Source organism: Molothrus aeneus, chromosome 2, assembly GCF_037042795.1.
Source record: "Molothrus aeneus isolate 106 chromosome 2, BPBGC_Maene_1.0, whole genome shotgun sequence".
Taxonomy (NCBI): Eukaryota; Metazoa; Chordata; class Aves; order Passeriformes; family Icteridae; genus Molothrus; species Molothrus aeneus.
Genome location: NC_089647.1, coordinates 68,057,645 through 68,076,966, shown reverse-complemented (window position 1 = coordinate 68,076,966; position 19,322 = coordinate 68,057,645). Strand labels below are relative to the sequence as shown.

The following is a 19,322-nucleotide window of genomic DNA, read 5'->3' as shown; positions in this document are numbered from 1 at the left end:
CTGGGTGTTGTCTAGTGGCAGTTAGTTCCCAGTTTGGAAATATTACTGCAAAAATCTTAGCTTTTCTCTTTACAAGCTTCCACTTTTTTTTTTTTCCCTTTTGGGAGCAAATGTATTAAAACTGTAACAACAGGCAAAAATGTTTTGTGAGCTAACTATCTTGCAACTGAGCTACTTTGGCTGTGATGTTGGCAGAAGCAGTATCTTATTTTCCTATCTTACCTGCAACTGTGCAAAGAGGAAGTGAAGGTCAAGCAACTGCTTCATGGAGGGGTTTTTTATTAAATATTTTACAAAGCAATAATTTTTTTTTCAGATACAGTGTAAAATCCAGCATTACTAACCAGGCTTATATAAAGCATTTTTTTCCTCAGGTGCTCTGTAGATTTCATTGCCAAATCAAAGTGAAAAGATTTAGTACATTTATTTCTTCAGAAATCAATATTCTTGGTTTTTTTCTATTTGTAATTTGTAAAATTTTGGGTCTGTTTGTCATGTAAGTATATAGTATAGTATATACGTGGTGCATGTTTATTTCATAAAGCTTGCCAATACTTAGTTTGGCATTACACTGAGAATTTATATATTTGTATGATAAGCATTTGTGTGCCAGCTTTCAGTTTATATATATGTATTTAGTTCCCTGTCAACTGTACTATGGCAAGTCCTTTTGGAAATTTGATAGGCATATCAACTGTAGTTGATATGGAAAACGAAGCATTAAAAAGCTCTTGGAGCTATTGTTTGTAAGCAGACATTTTGTTTATCAAGGCAAGAGCAGGTTGGGGGTTTTGAGTGATATTTATTTCCCTTCTTTGTTCTTGCAGCCCGCTGGCACTGTCCTTCCCCATAGTTGAAAGTGTCCTGGATGTTCCAGCAGTAGATTGAAGGATAACCATGTTGGCTACTTAGTTATCAATGGAAGGTATCTGCTAGGAAGGAAAGTTAACCGTGGAAAGCCTTAGGAAAGTTCAGTTGCAGGGTGCTTCAACAACTTCTAAATGTCATGGAACATTTGCTGAGTCCTCTTGACTTGCACCACTTTGACACTAATTGGTAGATCTGTATTGGTGTGAGTTAGATGGAGAAACACAAAAGCGAGGACAGAATCAGATGTTTGGTACAGGCTGGGCCTAACATTAGAGCCGTTTTCTGAGCATCTCCTATTTTACAGTTAAAGATGCAATGTTAAAGCACGTACCTTAAAGCGACTCATTCTGTATGCCAGCTTTGTAGAAGGTGTATAGCATTTTGTTTAGGTGAGTTGTTTACTTTGGGTTACTTTATGGGACTTTTTGTAAGGCTGTTTTTCATTACAGATGGTAGAATTCTTGGCAGCTGAAATAACAGTGCTGAGAGATTACATTGAGATAGGAGGAATAAAAGTATTTTGTTTGCAAGGACACAGTACATATACCTATACTGTGTATGGTACAGGGAGGGTATATGGGAGATGATGTATGTAGAGGCTTTTAAAACAAGTAGTTGCTTTCAAAAAAAAGCAACTGTCCAGTTCATGGAAATAAGACTGCTGAAGACTGAAGCTTATGTACATGTGGAGAGGTACCAAAATAGGGAGTATGCAAGCAGTAACTCCAGTATGTTTTACAGCAAGGTTTGTTACTTGCTTTTTTTCACATGGTATCTTCATCTCCTTGACAACATGCAGCCTCTATGTAGTTTTATTGATACTCAGTTCTCTGGTCATAAAAGCTCTTCTCTGTCTATAGGTTAGGCCATTGAAGCTCTGCCCACTTGCTTTGTTCTGTTTCTTATCAATGTCAACTCCTTCATGTGAGCGGTTGCTTGTATGTTCCAAACTTCTCTTGAACAACTTCTTTTCTTTGTTCCCCTTTGGCTGTTTGCCAGATGCTTCTCAGTTGTTGACAGCAAGTCGGGATGTCCTTTAAAGTAAGATGGTCACACAATTTTGAGATCTCCTCAGATCTTCTGAGCAGACTTGATAACCATTTTTTCCTTAGTATTCCCTTTCCTTTATTTTGAAGCTCTTATAGTTGAACTTCTATGGCAATGAGATGTGTGTATAGTAAGTTTCTTGCTGATGAGTGAACTGATATTTATTAGCTGTAGTTCTCTGTGTTTGATATTAAGTTTCCTTGAAGCTCAATTACAGATTTAAGAACTGTTTTGGAGCAATTCAGAGAATGGAGTAAATGACTTGGGAAATAAGGATGTCCAGCAGAAACTGTGGTTGCTTTTAAGTTGCTTTTCATAACAGTATTGTTCTTTGTGTGATCAAGTGTCAGATAGATTACTCATTTACGGAAGAGAAGGAAAAAAACCTTAAAAATGTACATTGTTGTATTTCATCAGAAGAATCCTTTCTGGTTTTCTGTACAACAGCCAAGTCTGGTGCAGGTCTGGTGTATCTTGTTATAGCAGATGAATGAGTACATCAGAGCTCTTACTCCAGCCTTGGGCCTGCACCTGGAAACATTCCCTTGGGCCCATGGGAATCTCAAAAGGTTTATCAAGGCCAAGTACAAGGTGCTTCACCTGGGTTGGGGCAGCCCTTGTTATTAACACAGGCTTGGGGATGAACAGGAACAGATGGAGTAGCCCCCCACAAAGAAGGATTTGGGGGTAGTAGTAGGTGAGAGGCTGGGCATGATCCAGGTACGTCCCTGTTACAGTAAGGACATGGACTTGCTGGAGTCCAAGGGAGGGTTCCCAAGATGTTTCGAGAGATGGAGCACCTCTCCTATGAGGAAAGGCTGAGAGAATTGGGATTGTTCAGCCTACAAAAAGAAGACCTTTGGAGTGACTTAATTGGGACCTATCAGGTATTTTACGTTTCTGTGATTTTCAAGCAGGTGCAATTAAGAAAAGCAACATCTGTTGCTCCTGTTGTATCATTGTCTAGACTGTATCCTTCCTCAACTAGAATTTTTAGGTGTGTTACCTTCAGCCTGATGATTTGGCTGCCTTTGTTCTGGATAGAACAACTGTAAAGTAGATTTAAAGCTACACAGGAGCCCACCCTGGAGAGATGCTGTGTAATGGCTGTTGAAGGGGAAGCCTGTGAGAACAGGTAGTAGCTGTTGCTCTGCATCTGGATCTGTCCTAGGTCCTGAACTGTATAGTCGCTCTCTGACAATTTCAGAGCTGGAACTGAGATTGTAGATAAAAAAGTTAACAGAGGATGAAAACTGTAGAAGATGCAGTTAAGAATGTAAATGTTTTGCTTCAGAAAATCCCACTACCAAACCAGTAAGCAAAAACATAAAATCAGCAATGAATAAAAGGTACCTCATGAGAGATTCTACACATTCTATAAAATTATAAAGTGATTGTGATTCAGAAGTAGCCATCCTGGAACATTTCAGAATTTTATTTAAAATTGTGAAAGATTCTTTTCTGTAAGAAATCTGAGGTAATTCTTGACCTTTTCTTTGTATTTCAGCATTGTGGGACTTTTTTTTTCCCACTTTTGTTTTTTTCCACTGTTTTCTGAAAACTGACCGGTTACTATGAAAGAATAGTGAAATTAGATGGTAATGATGTAAATGAGTTATGGCTTAGGCTGAATTGAGACTGCTTAATTGTCAGAAGACTCATTTTTCCTCAGACTTGGAAAAAAAAATCTAGCAAATTGTGGAAAAAGAGAAAAATAAACTGATTTTTCTGTAATGAAGATATGAAAAATAGTATTTAATTGCCATAAAGACAATTTAAAAATACCTCAGAAAGAGTTCTCTTAGTAGGATTTCATGGGACATGGTGGGAGTGTGATCATTGGCAGTGTTTAATATCTCTCTAGGGAAAAGAGATGTTGGGAATGCAATGGAATTTAACTAGAATCATAGAATATGCTGTGTCGGAAGGGACCCTCAAGGATCCATGTCCACTTCCTGGCCCTGCACAGGACCATCCCCCAGAGTCACACCATGTGCTGGAGAGCATTGTCCAAACACTCCTTGAACTGTCAGGCTTAGTGCTGTGACCACTTTCCTGGGGAGCCTGTTCCAGTGCTCAGCCACTCTTTTGGATGAACCATCCTTCCTGATATCCAGCCTAAACTTCCCTGACTCAGCTTCATGCCATTTCCTCAAGTCCTCTCCTGGTCACCAGAGTGATGTGTACCTGCCCCTCCTCTTCCCCTCATGAGGAATTTGTAGCTGCACTGAGGTCTCCCCTCAGTCTCCTCCAGGCTGAACAGTGACCTCAGCTGCTCCTCATGTAGCTTCTTCTCCAGACCCTTCACCATGGTCCTGGCCCTCCTTTGGATGCTAACAGTAAAGAAATGTCTTTCTTACACTGTGGTGCCCAAAACTGCCCCCAGCACTCAAGATGAGGCTGCCCCAGTGCAGAGCAGAGTAGGACAATCCCCTTCCCTTGCCTGGCTGGTGATGCTGGGCCTGATGCACCCCAGGACAGGGTTGGCCCTCCTGGCTGCCAGGGCACTGCTGACTCACAACCAGCCTGTCATTGACCAGGACCCTTGGTCTTCTATGATAGACCAGGAAATGGAAATGCCGACCTTTCGGGGGTCTTTCCAGACACTCTTTTTACTGATTCTAGAGTACCTTTCATTTGACAAATTAGTTTTAGTTTCCCAGGTGACATGCCATGTGCACAAGCTTTTTTTAAAAAAGTCTTGTTAAAGATTCTGTGCAGTGCCCATGTTGGTTCATCTGCACAGAGAAGCTCTTGATTGTTGCATATAAGCATGTTCTCTGTCATGCCCTTCTTAGTGGACCTGTGGGTGTTGGTTGTCTCCAACGAAGTGTGGATCAATTAAAGTGACTGGATTGTCTTAATGCAGGCATATATTTTAAGTGTGATAAGGTAGTTTTCATGCCTCATTCTCTTGTTAGCTCTGTGTACTATTGAAAGTTTGATTATGCTGACTAATTCCCATAGAAGTTGCTCCTGTGCCTGATTTTGATGTCTGTTTGCTGATCCAGATGGTGAACAGATGAAAAGCTCAGTATGTCTCTACTTGGAAACATAATCAGAAACATGGCATGACACCAGGAGAAATGCAAAACTCAGAAAGAGAAAAAATACAGTCTTTCCACAATGCAGAAGCATGTTTATTTTACAGTCAAATTTTACTTTGTTTCGTAAGCAAATGGTGAAGATCACAGAATAGTTGAAATTAGAAGGGGCTTCTGGAGACTGTGAGCACTCAAAGTAGGATCAACCAGAGCAGGTTGCTCTACTTTTGAACTCTACAATTGAACATTGTCCAATTGTTTTTTCAGTATCTTCAAGGAGGGAGAATGTGTAGCCTCTTCAGGGCAAGTTCTTTGACCATTTTTACAGTTCTTGGGTGTAATTGGAACTTCCTGTATTAATTTTTTTTCCCCTCCATTGTCTCTTGGCCTGTCAGTGGATATTGCCTAGAAGAATATGTTTCCATCATCTTTGCTCTCTCCCATCAGATGGAGGTGGATGTATTCACATGGAGGCTATTCCTCTCCCACCCTCCCAGGTTTTCTCTTTTCACAGCTAAACAATCTCTGCTTGCTTGGTTACTCCTCATACAACAGAACCTCCAGTTCTTTAAGTCTTTCTCAGACTCCCTCTGGTAAACAAGTGTTTCTTGTTCTGGAGCACCCAGAGTTTGTGGTGGTATTCCAGATAGAGTGTTGCAAGTTGTGTGTAGAACTTGAGCCTGCATTGGAGAGCTCTTCTGCACTCTTTTCTCTCCAGAGAACTGTATCCTGTGGATTCTTCAAAGATGACTGATGAACAACAGTCTGTTCTTGACTGGTGAGGTCTGTTCTTAGGAAGTCTAGAGTTGTGATGCTGCCTTTGTCTTGCTCCCTTCTTTCAGGTTCCTGAACTTCACCTGCACTGCCACTGCATCCAGTAAATTGATGCTGTGATGAAACACCCTCAAACTTGATGATGACTACACAAGTGTATCACTCATCACTACATGATGAGTGATAATAGCTTGCTGTTGTGGTCTTCTTGACAATCTGAGCTTGGGATTTCACTTTGGGCTGTTCAGAAGCAAATGCTTCTTGCATCTTGTCTAACCAAGTTGATCACCCGCAGCAGTAGTTCACCTAATGGAGGAAACAAAAGACTTGTTTGATACCACAAACCTGACTGTTTCATTTTCAATGTTTACTGAGTGGCTGCTGCCTGGTAAGCAAATTTCCACAAGCCCTTGAATCTTTAAGCTAAAGATGAGTGTTGAGTTAGCACTCATGGAAACAGAGTAACAGAATGTATTTCTCATTTGTCTGAACGCAGCAACTCTTGGCTAGACTTGTCCTGTCAACAGTATACTTCTTCCCAAAGATGGGTAGCCCTTGAACCAGAGCAAGCGAGTTTAGACAAATGCACTGAGTTAAAGTCACTTGGAAGTCTTAAAAAATTGAGCATGTGTTAGCATGTGGTTTACTAAATTCACAAATTTTTCAAAAATGTACTCAAAGATTCAACAGCAGAACTGTGTCTAATACTGTACTAGCTACAGTAGTCTTTGGTACCATGTTTCAGAAGCAAAGGTTTTAGGTCAGACAGCACTTAAATAAAGCTTTTGTTGTTCCTTTTCTGCCTCAGCAGCAGAGACAGAATAATATTTTTTCCACTTATTATACACGCACTTCGTATAACATATAGTCTAGAAGATCTTATGCAGGTGTAACACTAACATAATGTTAGTCCATGTTGAGTGATTCAGTACCAGCATTGAGGGGAGGAACACATGCTCTACATGTAAAGCTTCCCTCTCAAATTTAAGCTTATCAATTACAGTTCAAGACTGTTGCACCTTGAGGGAAGATGCTCTGTTTGCATTTCTTCATCTCTTTTAAAGAGTAAGAGCAATGGTGTTGAGACACTGAACAATGTTCTCCTAATAATGCATCAGATAGTCCAAGTACTAGCTGTTGCTACTTCTTGTCTAGAACAAATAAACTAAAGCATGCCTTTACTCCTCCTGCTACAGGTGCTACAAGCCTGATTAGAATTGCAATCATGTCATTTAAACAGCTGTTTCACCTATTTTAAATTTTCAAGCAACTGGTTATTACCCACCTTCCCCTTTCCCCTCCTTTTTTATTTCTGCCTTTGATTTGAGGCAATTATTTCATATTCCAAGGTTGAAGATTTTTGGTATTTATTTTATTCTCAACAGATTTTTCTGTAAAGGCTGTAATAGCACCGTTATCTCTTTCTTTGTGTCCATTTGCTACAAGTAATTTTTTGTCAAGGTGTCTTTACGTTCCGTGCTCATTTGACTTGCACTTGCTTGTGGTCCAGTTCAAATTTTGGTCTCCAGTGTTACAAAGTTTTGAAGCAGTTTGCAGAAAGCCTGCCTGAGATTTGCTGAAAATGAGTGTTTGTTTTCTGTGAGCTAAATGGTATCAACAACTGAGTTAGAAGTTGAAGGCTAAGGACCTTTTGCCAGTGGAAGCAGATTGTCAGCACAGAGTACCAAGACCTTTACAAATGACAGCTAGCAGCAGCTTACAATTGTTAACCAGCAATATAATTAATAATTTAGCTAAAAAATCCAGCTGAGCCATATCAGATCTTGTTAATCTTCAGGTAGTAGAGGAGTTGTGGTTATAATTAACACATGTGGTTTCCAACAGGAAATTACTCATAATCTGCTTAGGATTGTTTTTCATGAATATATTTGCCCATGTTTTTCTGAATATTAAAATATCTCAGTGTTTTGGTATATAACAGTAGAATGGTGAACGATCATATGTATCTTTGTTACATGCAGATACATTGTGAATACATTAGTGTTATGCATAGTTATTGTAGGGTGCTCAGAACTATTTATAAAATTAGTGTGATGAGGTATTTTTTTATTAATTAATTGTTTACTTGTTTTGGAGGTTTGTTTGGAAATGGAAGAAAGTATACTTCCCACTTCCTTGAGGTTTCATTTTTAGAAAATACAGGGACATAATTGTGGGTTCTTACTGTGGCATTTCTATCCCAAACTGTTTCCATGTAAAATTATTCAAGCCCAAAACTTGCTGAAGATAAAGACTGCCACAGTGGAACAGTCAGACTGTGCTGCTGTTTGCAGCATCTTTAATGGTTGTTGTATGAATGAGGGAGATCTTAGCACCATCAGTAAACCCATTGCTGATCTTTCCTGTTTGCTAATTGGAAAAAACTTTGTGTAGGTGTCATGACAAATGAAGGTCATCTGCCAAATGGCAGAGGTTTTGTTACTATGGAAATGAGCCCAGTCTTGGGGGGAGGGAAAAGGCTTAATTTGGGGGTTTTTCAGATGTCTGTGTAAACATTAAGAAATACTTGCAAAAATTACAGGGATTGGTCCAGTGAAATATTTACAAGATGAAAAAGTGTTTTTAATGTTTGCAGACTGTAACAAATTTGGAGAGTTTTCAGGGATTTTGGCAGGAAGGATTCAATTTGAAATGTCTTGGCAACTTGAATAGTATCTTTTAAAACAAAAAGAAAAAAAGCTATGCTTTTCAAGTTGTCTGTGTTAAGTCCAAATCATATTGTGTTTAAAAGGCATAATTATTAGCACAGATAGAAAAAGAGTATTGGAAGCTCAATTTTGAGCTTTGCAGGGAAATGTTTTCATGCTAGCCTGGGTTAAATAGGTCTGCTGTGCCATACTGCTGTGGAGCTGCCAAATAATACCTGGAATGCAGTTTAAATGTGACCTTGGAGCCATATGAGACATTTCTTCTTCCTCTTCCTAACAGCAAACAGCAAGTATTGTTTTCGGCTTTGGTCAACATGGTTCATGTGTGGTATGGACTGAGAGAGCCCCGAAGATAATTTCATCAGGACTTCTAAACTGAAAGTTAGGGTGCAAGTTTCATAAAAGGTCATTATGTCCAGAGCAGAAGATTGAGTGGCTACAGACTGGGAAGGGCTGCACTGTTCTTCATGTTTGACAGCAGAATAAGAATTAACTGCATTAAATGATAATAAGGAAACATGTCTAATTAAAGAAAAACTAAATAGTGAGGCTATGGAGTTCGGTTGCTGAAATTTGAATAGTAAAAGTTATATGAAGTTGTTTTTTTCCTTGCTTCTTAAATAGCTTGTATACTGTTACCTATTGAAACTTTACTGTTGGGGGAACCTTGAGCAGTCATTTCCATTCTCTTCGAAAGCTTTAACTTTTTGGGGATGGTGAGGGAATTACTGCTCACTGAATCAGTTCTTTTAACTCCAGGATAATGGTGTTTGTTCCTTATAAGCAATGTGGTGAGCTGGTTTGTTTCTGCAGGAAGTGTCTTGAGGAACATACCTTCCTCTTAATATGGGTCAAGAGGGGAAAAGTGGTGAAATTTCTAGGAGGCAGCTTTCGTGGCATCCTCTGCAGGAATTCTTTGTTTGAGCTTGTATTCTAACTGCTGGCTGTTGGTCAGGCTTCAGTTTTTCCAGCTTTTAACTGCTGGACCATGAGGCTTCTATATTCTTGCAGTCTGAATGCTGTACAGAACAGTAACCACTATGCTTTTAGAACCTCAGCATTTTTATTTAGAACAAAGTTGTTTGAATAAAGTATTAAGATTCTTCCGATTCTCAGTCTTTTACTGAAAATGCAACTTCTCACTGCCTGGAATTTTCAGATGTGATAGTTTTTTTATTTTTCAACTAATATGAACTGTAAGCTATTGGAGTAAAGTTTGTTGTACAGAGGAATGTTAGTAGCTTTTACTTGAAGTCTTGTGTAAGGTGAGCTGTATGCTGCACAGGTACCATATGACTTTTTTCTTATTTTTGTAGAATTTATAATCTGGAAAAATAGGTTAAAAAACATGCATTTCAGAATAATCTCAGCGCTGGTGATGGAACAGGTGTGTGCGCGTATGGTGTCTTTCTTGTATGATGTGTTTTTTATTTTTCCTGGGTAATAAAATGGAGGAGAAGAAGAGTGTGGTAGGAATGAGGTGTGGGCAGGAGAGGATTTAATGAGCTTAGAGAAGTGTCTTAGCTAGATCTGTAATGTAAAGGGATGAACGTTAAGTCTATAAAGTGAGGGTGGAAAAAGTCCAAACAAAAGGTAAAGAAACTGCAGTTTCTTCCATCAGCTGAATCTTCTGCTAAATGATACATTTTTAAAGCTTACTTTTTGTCTTGGAAGGCTTGAATCTTTGTGTGATAAAGACTTTACAAAGCAATGTTCTGTACTAGCAGGTTGTTTTACTGAGAATTGTCAATAATTCTGGCTTCTAGCGTTGCTGTGGCACTAAAGAACTTGTAATAGAAACAATAGGGCAAGCCAATAGAAAGCTCAGGGACTTGTTTCTCTCCTAGCAGATATTCTGCTTAAATTGATGGGAGTAAAGGCCCATAATTCAGTGGAACATTAGGAAAGCACAATTTTAAGTGCTTTGTATTCTGATTTATACTTTGAAATTCTACCTGCGATTATTCCCTTTGTCTATGAGAAAAAAAATATAGAGCGCTTCTGACGTTTTTCCCCTCTGTGCTTATTACCATGAGGTACAGAAGGGAGTTTATTTATTTTGTTCTCATTGCTTTTTTTTCTTTTTCAGAAGTAAGAAACTTTTTAGCAAGAAAAAGTTGAAAAGAAAACAGAAGACTAAATTGAAAGTAAAAACACGTAACAAGGTAAGCCTGTAACTAACTTGACAAAGTCCTGACTCAAAAATGACAGTAACTTCAGTTGAGAGAAATGCAAGAGCACCTAAGTGTGACTAACAATGTGTTTGTTTAGAGGAGTTAACAGCAGACCAGTATTGTCTGTTTACTGTATCTTACGTGACTGTGATACCAATGTTAATCTCATTCAACTGCTTTTGGTGCTAATGTTCAACACAAAGTAATGTGAACAGTGTTTTTAGTTCTCCATGTGTATCTAAACATGTTGGTCTTAGAGGTAAATTTTGAGATCTGCATCTAGCAAACAGAGACTAGCGCTGCAAAGAGTTTGCCATATTGGCTAAAGGATAAAGGGAGCATTCTTAGGACTCCAAAGTTAGCTCTGAAAATTCCTCCATAATGGAAAAGGTAATAAATGATACCTAGGTGATTCTATTCCTGTTTTCTCTCCATGTAACCCCTGCCTCCAATCACTTTAAATGCATGGGAACCATACAGTGAACTTAATAAAAATGTTTACATCTTTATTCTTTAGAGAGAATAAATTTATGCAGAAGCAGTGCTATTTTAAAATACTGCTGTGCTGCATTCTTTCTCTATTAGAGAGCTGTTATTTCTCTATTTAAGCTACAGTCTTGGAAGGATTTTCATGAGGGTGTAAAGGCTTGTAGTCAGTAAAGAGAAAACTCAGTTTTGGAATGGTTCTGAAGGACAGAACCACTGAAGTATCTAGTGAAAACACTTTCTAGTCGGCTGAATGCCCTTATAATACAAATGCACTTTAGAACCACTTGGCCATCTTATCCCCATTTGCCAAACCTCATGTAGTTACTGTATCTCAAGACAAATGGCTTTGGGAGGGTGAAGCAAACCCTCTATCTATTCATTTGGTATTGAGTTTTTGGAGACTTACCAGATTATTCTGCTTATCTCAAGTAGTGCAGCTTCTGACTATGGTATAGAAAGAGCTTATCTTCATTTCTGTTCTCAGCACTGTACAGTAAAATATTTGTGGTCCAAACTGAATTTCTCAGTCCTTTCTTCAGTTGCTATAAGAAGTTTTAGCTCTGTCCTCTCCATGACTTTATCATCCCACTGTCAACAAAGACAACCAAGTTAGAGATTCGAAGAAATATAGTTAGTTTGTGTGTTCTGTCTGGTGATAGAAACTTGTGCTTTTAAAATAAGATAACTCTTTGGCTTTGGTCATTGTTACACTATAAAGGGACCCTTGTCTATCTGGTTCTTGGGACCCTAGTTTTACTGCCAAGTAGAAAGCTAAATACACAATGGCTGTGGACAAGCTTAGCAGTCAAATGTAGTTCTTAAATTTAGTTGTGTTGAGTAGATGGAGTGGCAAGATCCTTGGCCAAGACAATGTGACCAAGGCTAGTTCTTGTGAGTAGTTATGGATATGGCACTAACTGATAATCTCCTCACCTCATCCCTATGGAGGCTTGTTCTCAAGATTTTTCTTGGGTTTAAGTCAGTCTCTACTTAAAGCATTGAGATTTACATCTTTGAAAGTCATAATGGGTTTTTGTGTGTCTTTTACTGATGCCATTATCTAAATATTGTCTGAAACTGACCAGGATTGACCATTAGAACATTGGTCTTCATTCTGAGTGACTTGGGTATAGAAAAGCACTCCAGCTTATTTCAGCATGTTAGCAAAAAATTGTGTATTTCCTGAGACATGTAGCAGAGAAGGGAAGGATAAAACCAGTTTCATATCTTGAGGTTATGAAACTGACAGAGTTGGGTGATTTTGTTTATTTTTTTGTAGTTGTTTTTTTCATTGGAGGGGGTTTTTTTTGTGTTGTTTTTTTATGTACTTTTCAATGCATCCCAATGCTTACCATGGCAGAATCAGCACAGTGATTATTTTTGCACTGGAATGTCTGAAAATGGATGTGTCTGTCAGGAAAATGTGAGCTTCCATTTGGAATCTTTAAAATAGAGCAGTTGAAAAGTCTTTCACTACTGGACTTCTGAGCAGTAGAGTTTGTGTGCATTGGTTTATTTTTTGAAGAAACAGGGTCTTTTAGTCTGAACAGAGATGGAAGGTTTCTCTTACTTATTTAGTAGAGGCAGAGAGGGCCTTAAATGAAGAGTAAGATGAAGTAACCTAAAATTTTGTTATTTATATCCCCTGCTTAGTAAAAATGATTGAGTAATGGAAGAGGAGAGAAATTTAAAAGAGAAGCAATTGTTGAGCAACTGAAAGAAAATTATTTCCACCATTTAAGCATTAAATGTTAAAACATTTTAGGTACAAAACTCTAATTGGTGTTTAAATAGCTCAGTAGTTTGAGCCTTATTCTGTTTCTAAGGTGGGTCATGCTGTGATCACTGGTCTTTGAACTATCCCTTATTTTTTGGTTTGTGGTTTAGTATCTATTTTTTAAATGGAGGTACAAAAGTTTTCTGTGTGGTGCAGTCTATTTTGGCTTTAGAAATTCACTGCTGACATAAGTGACTTTTAAATAGAAAACAAGTATCTGATTGTTAGACATGGGTGTAGCACCTTGGATTCCAGTCCATACCTGCCCCCTGCCCACTTTTTTTTTTCTTTTGGCAAAGAATATTGCCATAAAATTGTAAGGCCATGTAACTTTTCCCAACTCTATGAATATTCCTGTTAACCTCCCCTTCCCCCTTCAGATACCCTGGATATTTTCCCCCTTTGCTGTTAATTCATGCAAGTGCTGCTTAGGACCCTTGGATTGAGAGAGACTTACACAGACACCCCCAGTTCCTCATATTCTCTTTTCATGTTATTTGAAGAATACTGAAAAGTTGGAGTCCACCAAACACAGCTTGTACTGGAAATGATTGGTGTCTACCTGTTTAGTTTATGCAGAAGTTTTAAGCTGTGACTTTTTTAGCTTTCTATAAATGGGAGTAATAAAACTTTAAGGGGGAGGTTCATGTAACAGACAAATTCATTGTAAGCTAATGAATAGATGTATAAAACACATTGACAGGGATGAATATTGTCTCATTAAAAACACACGTAGGTTCTCAAATAATTTGGCATTGTTTTCAGTGGCTTTTGTATTTGGTCTTTCAACCTCAAGAGGGCATCCCTTTCTAAGAGATCTTTTGACTGTCTGAAAAAGAATTGGGTGAGCTTCCCAGTGTTACACATGGATTAGATCAGATGGTTATTATAACCTGACCCATCTTTAACAGCAGATTAACTTTCCTCTCTTAGATTATAGTCTATTTCCATCATATTTAAGAATAAAACATTACCACAGCCATCTGATTCAAGAGAAAGAAAACAAATAGGTCAGAAAATAAGCTATGTATGGGTTTCATCTTTAGGGAAAACAGTTTCTTTATGTGTGAGGTGTGCAAAGGAGACCAGAGGGTTTTGGTTTTTTGCACTGCTATCCTTGAGTGTACTGGAACATTACAAAATGCTAACTGAGAAGAGCAATTAGGAGTAGGTTGCTCTTATCTTTTGAACCAAACCTGTGCTGTTTACCCTCTCCTACATAATTCATTCTTCCAGTTAGCAGGGAGTATATGTTTACAAGGACAAGCCAGGCATTAGAGTGTGAGCATCTGCACTTTGATCTCTCCCTCATGAGTCTTTCTTACCTTTCAGAAAATAAAAAGTAACACACAAGAAATAAAAACTTCACGTATTAAAACTGTCTTCACCAATGATGGATATTTAAGTTTTACAATGTATGTTTCACCATGTATCTTCATTTGATAAGGTGCACGTTTAATTTTTGGTGGCACCAAGTCAAACAGCAAAGATGAAGATTCAGAACATCCCACTGTGTTACAGTGTGGTGGTGTTCACAGGGGTCCCAGGACAAGGGAAGAGATGAGAATCTTGACTCCATGTTCAGAAGGCTGTTTTATAATTTTATGATATATATTATAATAAAAGAAAATTATATATTAAAACTATACTAAAAGAATAGCAGAAAGGATTTCATCAGAAGGCTAGCAAGGAATAGAAAGGAATGATAATAAAATCTTGTGACTGACCAGAGAGTCCAAGACAGCTGGACTGTGATTGGTCATCAAGTAGAAACAATCCACATTAGGCCAATCAAAGATGCACCTGTTGCCTTCCACAGCAGCAGATGATTATTGTTTACATTTCATTTCTGAGGCCTCTCAGCTTCTCAGGAGAAAAAATCCTAGCAAAGGATTTTTCAGAAAATATGTCTGTGACATTACAGCTCAGATGAAAACTACTGAATCAAACAGCATAATTCTATTTTCCAGTCTGTAAGCTCTCTTCTTTTTGACAGTGGTAGCAATTTCAGTTTGCAAGAAACCAGATGCTTTGGGAGGAAAGCTAGTACAGAAGCTATCATCTCATCATCTGCTTAGGCACTCTGGAAGCTGAATTTGTAGTCAAATGTAATGAGCGCTTTGGATTGCAATGTCCCAGCAGCCATTAAGAATTGGACATTCAGAGGCAGAGAAAGTGATTGCTGCTCTTCACCTTATTCCAAGTGTCATGTGACTCTCAGTACTCTTAATACCATGAAAACAAGCTGTAAGGTGTTGTTTCTTTCTGAAATAATTTATCGTATAGCTCAAGAGGAGTCTGTTTGCATTATTAATGATTCTGGTTCTGTGCAAAATCAATAAATTGCTTTAGTGAGTTCTTAGAAGTTGATTAACGTTTTGGTTTAATATTCTGCTGTTTTTCTTGACAACACAGATGTATTTTGTGCCAACATGAAATGCAGTATCATTAAGAGAATTGTAAGTTAAGACAGACTTTATTAGTTTAATAAAAGAAGTACTAAGTGAGGTTCTGTAGGTACAGGTATTGGTTATACTTTCTTACTGATCTATTCTACCTCAAAATCTGAATCCGCAACAAGATTGTACAGATGATATCATGAGTCTCATAATATTGGGGAAGTTTTTATGATTGTGTAGAAGGTATTCATTAGCTGCAGAAAAGTAAGCTTTCAGGTGATGATGGGATGAACTCAAATCCCAGTTTTCTGACTTGTTCAATGTATCTGACCTTAGTGAAGTTAGGAATCTGTTACCTAGAAAGGAAGAACACTTGTTTCATACGGGAAAAACTTCTGATTTCTGTTTTGAATACTTTCCTCTACCACTATTGAAGAAAAGAAAAAAACAACAAAAAAAGCTGCTCACTGAATGATCATTTGCATTAGAGGGGGCAGAAAGTTTTACTGGTTTCTTTTTTGTTGTTGTCAGCTCAGTTCTTGCCTTATGTAGAGGAAATCTAAGAATGTGATGTTTGTAGAACCTGCTTATTATATGCATCCACTTTTCAATAGGTGTTTGTTTTGAAGACCTAGCAACTATAAGTATTATAGTTAAACCACTTAGACTTGAGCAAATCCATCACAAGTCACATCAGTGTTTTTTATCTTATGATGAAGTTTCTGGAGGATGTTGTGCTGTCCTGAAGTCTCTGTAGGCAGTTAGTGTATGCAAGTATTGTATTGTTCATACACTGCTGTATAAAAGCAAAACACTGAACACAGAGAATAGTTAAAGTGCTTACTGGTTAACAGTTGTAAAGTATTTGGAATAAGGAGTTTATTTCTGAAAATTAGTCAGCTTGTTATTAATAGGCAAGAAAACATACATTGATTTTTATCTAGCACTGTAATGTCTAAAATTATCTGTGCTGGTTTAACAGTTTGGCCAGTCTGTTTCAAATGAGACTGTATGAGCTACAGAACTTAGGCTCTTCAGGATCAAAGATTTAGCTGAGCTGACAAGAAAGAATTGGAATGGAAACTCTTCACAGAAGTTACAATTACAATGTGTGATATTAACTAGATAAGTGAACTTTCAGATAAATATCTGGAGCCTCTGAAATAGCTTTCTCTTTCTGTAAAAAACTTTAGTAAACTAAGTTTACTGAGGAATTTAACCTGTGCCATTCAACTGAGCTAGCTTTAAAGCTGAAAGCTTGTACTGTGCATTTGCCTTAACTGGAGCTGCAAAAATTTTTGAGGTAATGTGTATGAGTACTTGATGAACAGAAGAGTTACATCTTAAAACCATTCAGTTTTATGGTGTCAAACATCAAAGCATGTAGGAGCTCATTATCAGTGGGGTCAATCCAAATTTATTTCGATTGTTTGATACTGGAATAACATATGAGATTGTGCCTTGGGTTCTTGCACTGATTTAATATTGTGGGATTTCTAACAAGAGCTTTACTATTTCAAAGATATTAATATTGAACAAGGACTAAACTTTGCTGTCTTTCAATCCTTATGGTAGAAGTTCTGTTGAGTTAAAGAAAAAACCTGCCAAACATGAGTATACATGTAGAGAACTTTTTCCAGCTTTTTCTTTTTCCTACTTCATTATATTTATATTTTTGTGCTTACTGCTACGACTGATGCAGGTGAGAAAAATTACCACACAATGTGTTTGATAAAATAGGTTGCATAGTAAAGCATTACTTCTTAATGTTCTGGCTTGCAGTAACTTTAGTAATAATGGAAAGGAAGGATAGGCAAATACATACTAGTACAGTCAGAATAATATTATAGTCAAAAATAGGGAATATGTGAATGATTAAATATTTTCAAGTAATTTTGAATTTTTTGTTATGTTTTTTAACATACAGTGTTAAAAGGTCTTAGAGTCTTGTGTTGTTTCTGGTATTAATAAAAATGTATGTGCAGATAAAAGTGGTTTTGATGTAGAAAATTGTGGCAGCTATATTGTAGAAAAAAAAATCACCCCATTAAAATATTACCCACTTCACTGGTTCTCAAATTCCTTTTACCTCTCCTCTGCTAGTTTAATGTTCTCCTTCCCATCACTGCTCTCAGTGATCTGTTTCAAATCACTGTAGTATAATTTCACTGTGTAATTTCATGTCAGATGAATGTGGCAATGCACAGTATTAATACCCTATAAATAAAACAAAACAAAAAAAAAAGACAAAAAGCCTCCACTCTCACTGTGCCCTTCCTCTCCCTGTCTCTCAAGAAAACAAGAATGAAACCAGAAATGACCTTGTGAAGTTAGTCATGACCCTGAGTCTGTCTGGCCTAATAATCCCCCGCATTTTGCCTTGCATGGTCAAGCAAATTTGTCCTGCACTCTTAACCTGGGCCTTCTCTCCTTATATGATCTATGTGCCCTCTGTCTACAGCAAGCACTTACAGAGAATTGCTTCCTCCCATATGCCTGAAATCCAGTTTTCAAAGCCTTTGCTGATAGCAGCCTGGTCTTTGCTAGTACACAACCCTGCCTGGGAGTTAATTGTTGTGGAGTTTTGTTTTTTCAAGTCAGTCCTCTCAGTCCTCATATCTCCTCTCCCATCTTACTGTTTCAGACTGGGAAAGTACAGGGCAGATTTTTAAAAATGTTTTTTTTTAAACATTTTCTCGTATTATTTTTCCAAGTCCAGTGGCAGCCTCATGAAGGCTCCTTTGTGTCTTGGCCAAGGCTGACAGTAATGCACCAGTGGTAGGTACCAAGGTGGGCTATGGTAGTGGTAGTTTCTCAGAACAATTTCCCAGCTCATACTTTGTGGCTTAGGGCTTCTGAAAACAGAATAGTGTCTTGTTAAGTTATAGGCCTTGATTTCTTTATTTAGTAATTAGTCCATTAGATTATTATTCTCAAAACTATTATCTGCAGCATCCTGACAGGAGTTTTTAAACTTGTCATCAGTTTTCATCTAATGAGAAAACAAGTGGGTTTTTAAATTTCTAGTATATGTTTAACAAACATCTTAAATTTTTAGTATTTAACAGCAGGTTAAAACTAACAACTAGAATAACAAGGCATGTATTTAAAAATTCAATTATAATTAAAACCTCCAAAACAGTCTGCTATTGAGGAGATAGAGCTTGATTCTGCTATTCTTACCACTGTGGCACAGGTTTGGATCATTCTGTAGCCTGAGCTCCTGTCATTTTTAGTCCCGGTGTCCTCATCAAGTTATGAGAGGTAGAGGCTAAAGCTAGATGGAATCTGTTGAAATGCCTTCCTCTTCTTCCTTTCTTCCCTGCTTGCAATAGACCTTTAGGTACTTCAACAGGAAAGTTGTCTCTAGTTTAGAAATAAATTGGTCTGTCAAAATTGAGACTGTTGAGATTATTTATATTTAGCAAAGCTTGAAACTTTACTAAACTAATGAACTAAAACTGATCTTGTTTTTCAGACTGAAAGCCTAGAGAGTACAATAACCATACCAGATATCAGATTACATAGCAATCCTTCAGCTTTTAATGTTTACTGCAATGTCCGCCATTGTGTGTTGGAGTGGCAGAAAAAGGAAGCGTCTGTGTCTTTGGCCTCAAAGAACAGTGTCCAGAGTGGGGATTCAGACAGTGATGAAGAAGAGGAGCCCAAAGAGCCACCTATTAAACTTCCAAAGGCAAGTAACTGATACCACTTAAAGTGTGCCATGTACGTCATCTAAGGTTGGTGTGTTCTTTTTGGGGATTAAAGAGCAACAGTATAAGCCAGCTGCTTAGAACACTGCTGTAATTTTATTTGTAGTGCATCTAGTTCAGAATCATTTAATGAATTAGGGTGATCTATGTACCTGCCCAAATTACAGTCAATTGAATGTCAGCTAAACACTCAAGTTGCACTCCTTTTAAAGTGTTGGTACTTGAACACCTCCTGCCTCAAAAATCTACACAGAAATGATGCAAATAAGGCAGCTCTAGTATCTCTGAGGGGCTACCAGCTCATAATTGTAAAGGGTGCTTTTTTTTGCTTTACCCCCCAAAAAGAATAAGTCTTTCTAATAATGG

General features: G+C 37.8%; 1 protein-coding gene across 1 annotated transcript in view; it reads left to right on the top strand.

The window, feature by feature from the left end:
- MYCBP2 (MYC binding protein 2) overlaps positions 1–19,322 on the top strand; it is a 175,113-nt gene that overhangs the window by 12,621 nt on the left and 143,170 nt on the right. Inside the window, exons 2-3 of the mRNA XM_066545089.1 lie at positions 10,494–10,569; positions 18,722–18,937. Coding sequence (XP_066401186.1) covers positions 10,494–10,569; positions 18,722–18,937 — 292 coding nt within the window. The remainder of the gene's footprint in view (positions 1–10,493; positions 10,570–18,721; positions 18,938–19,322) is intronic.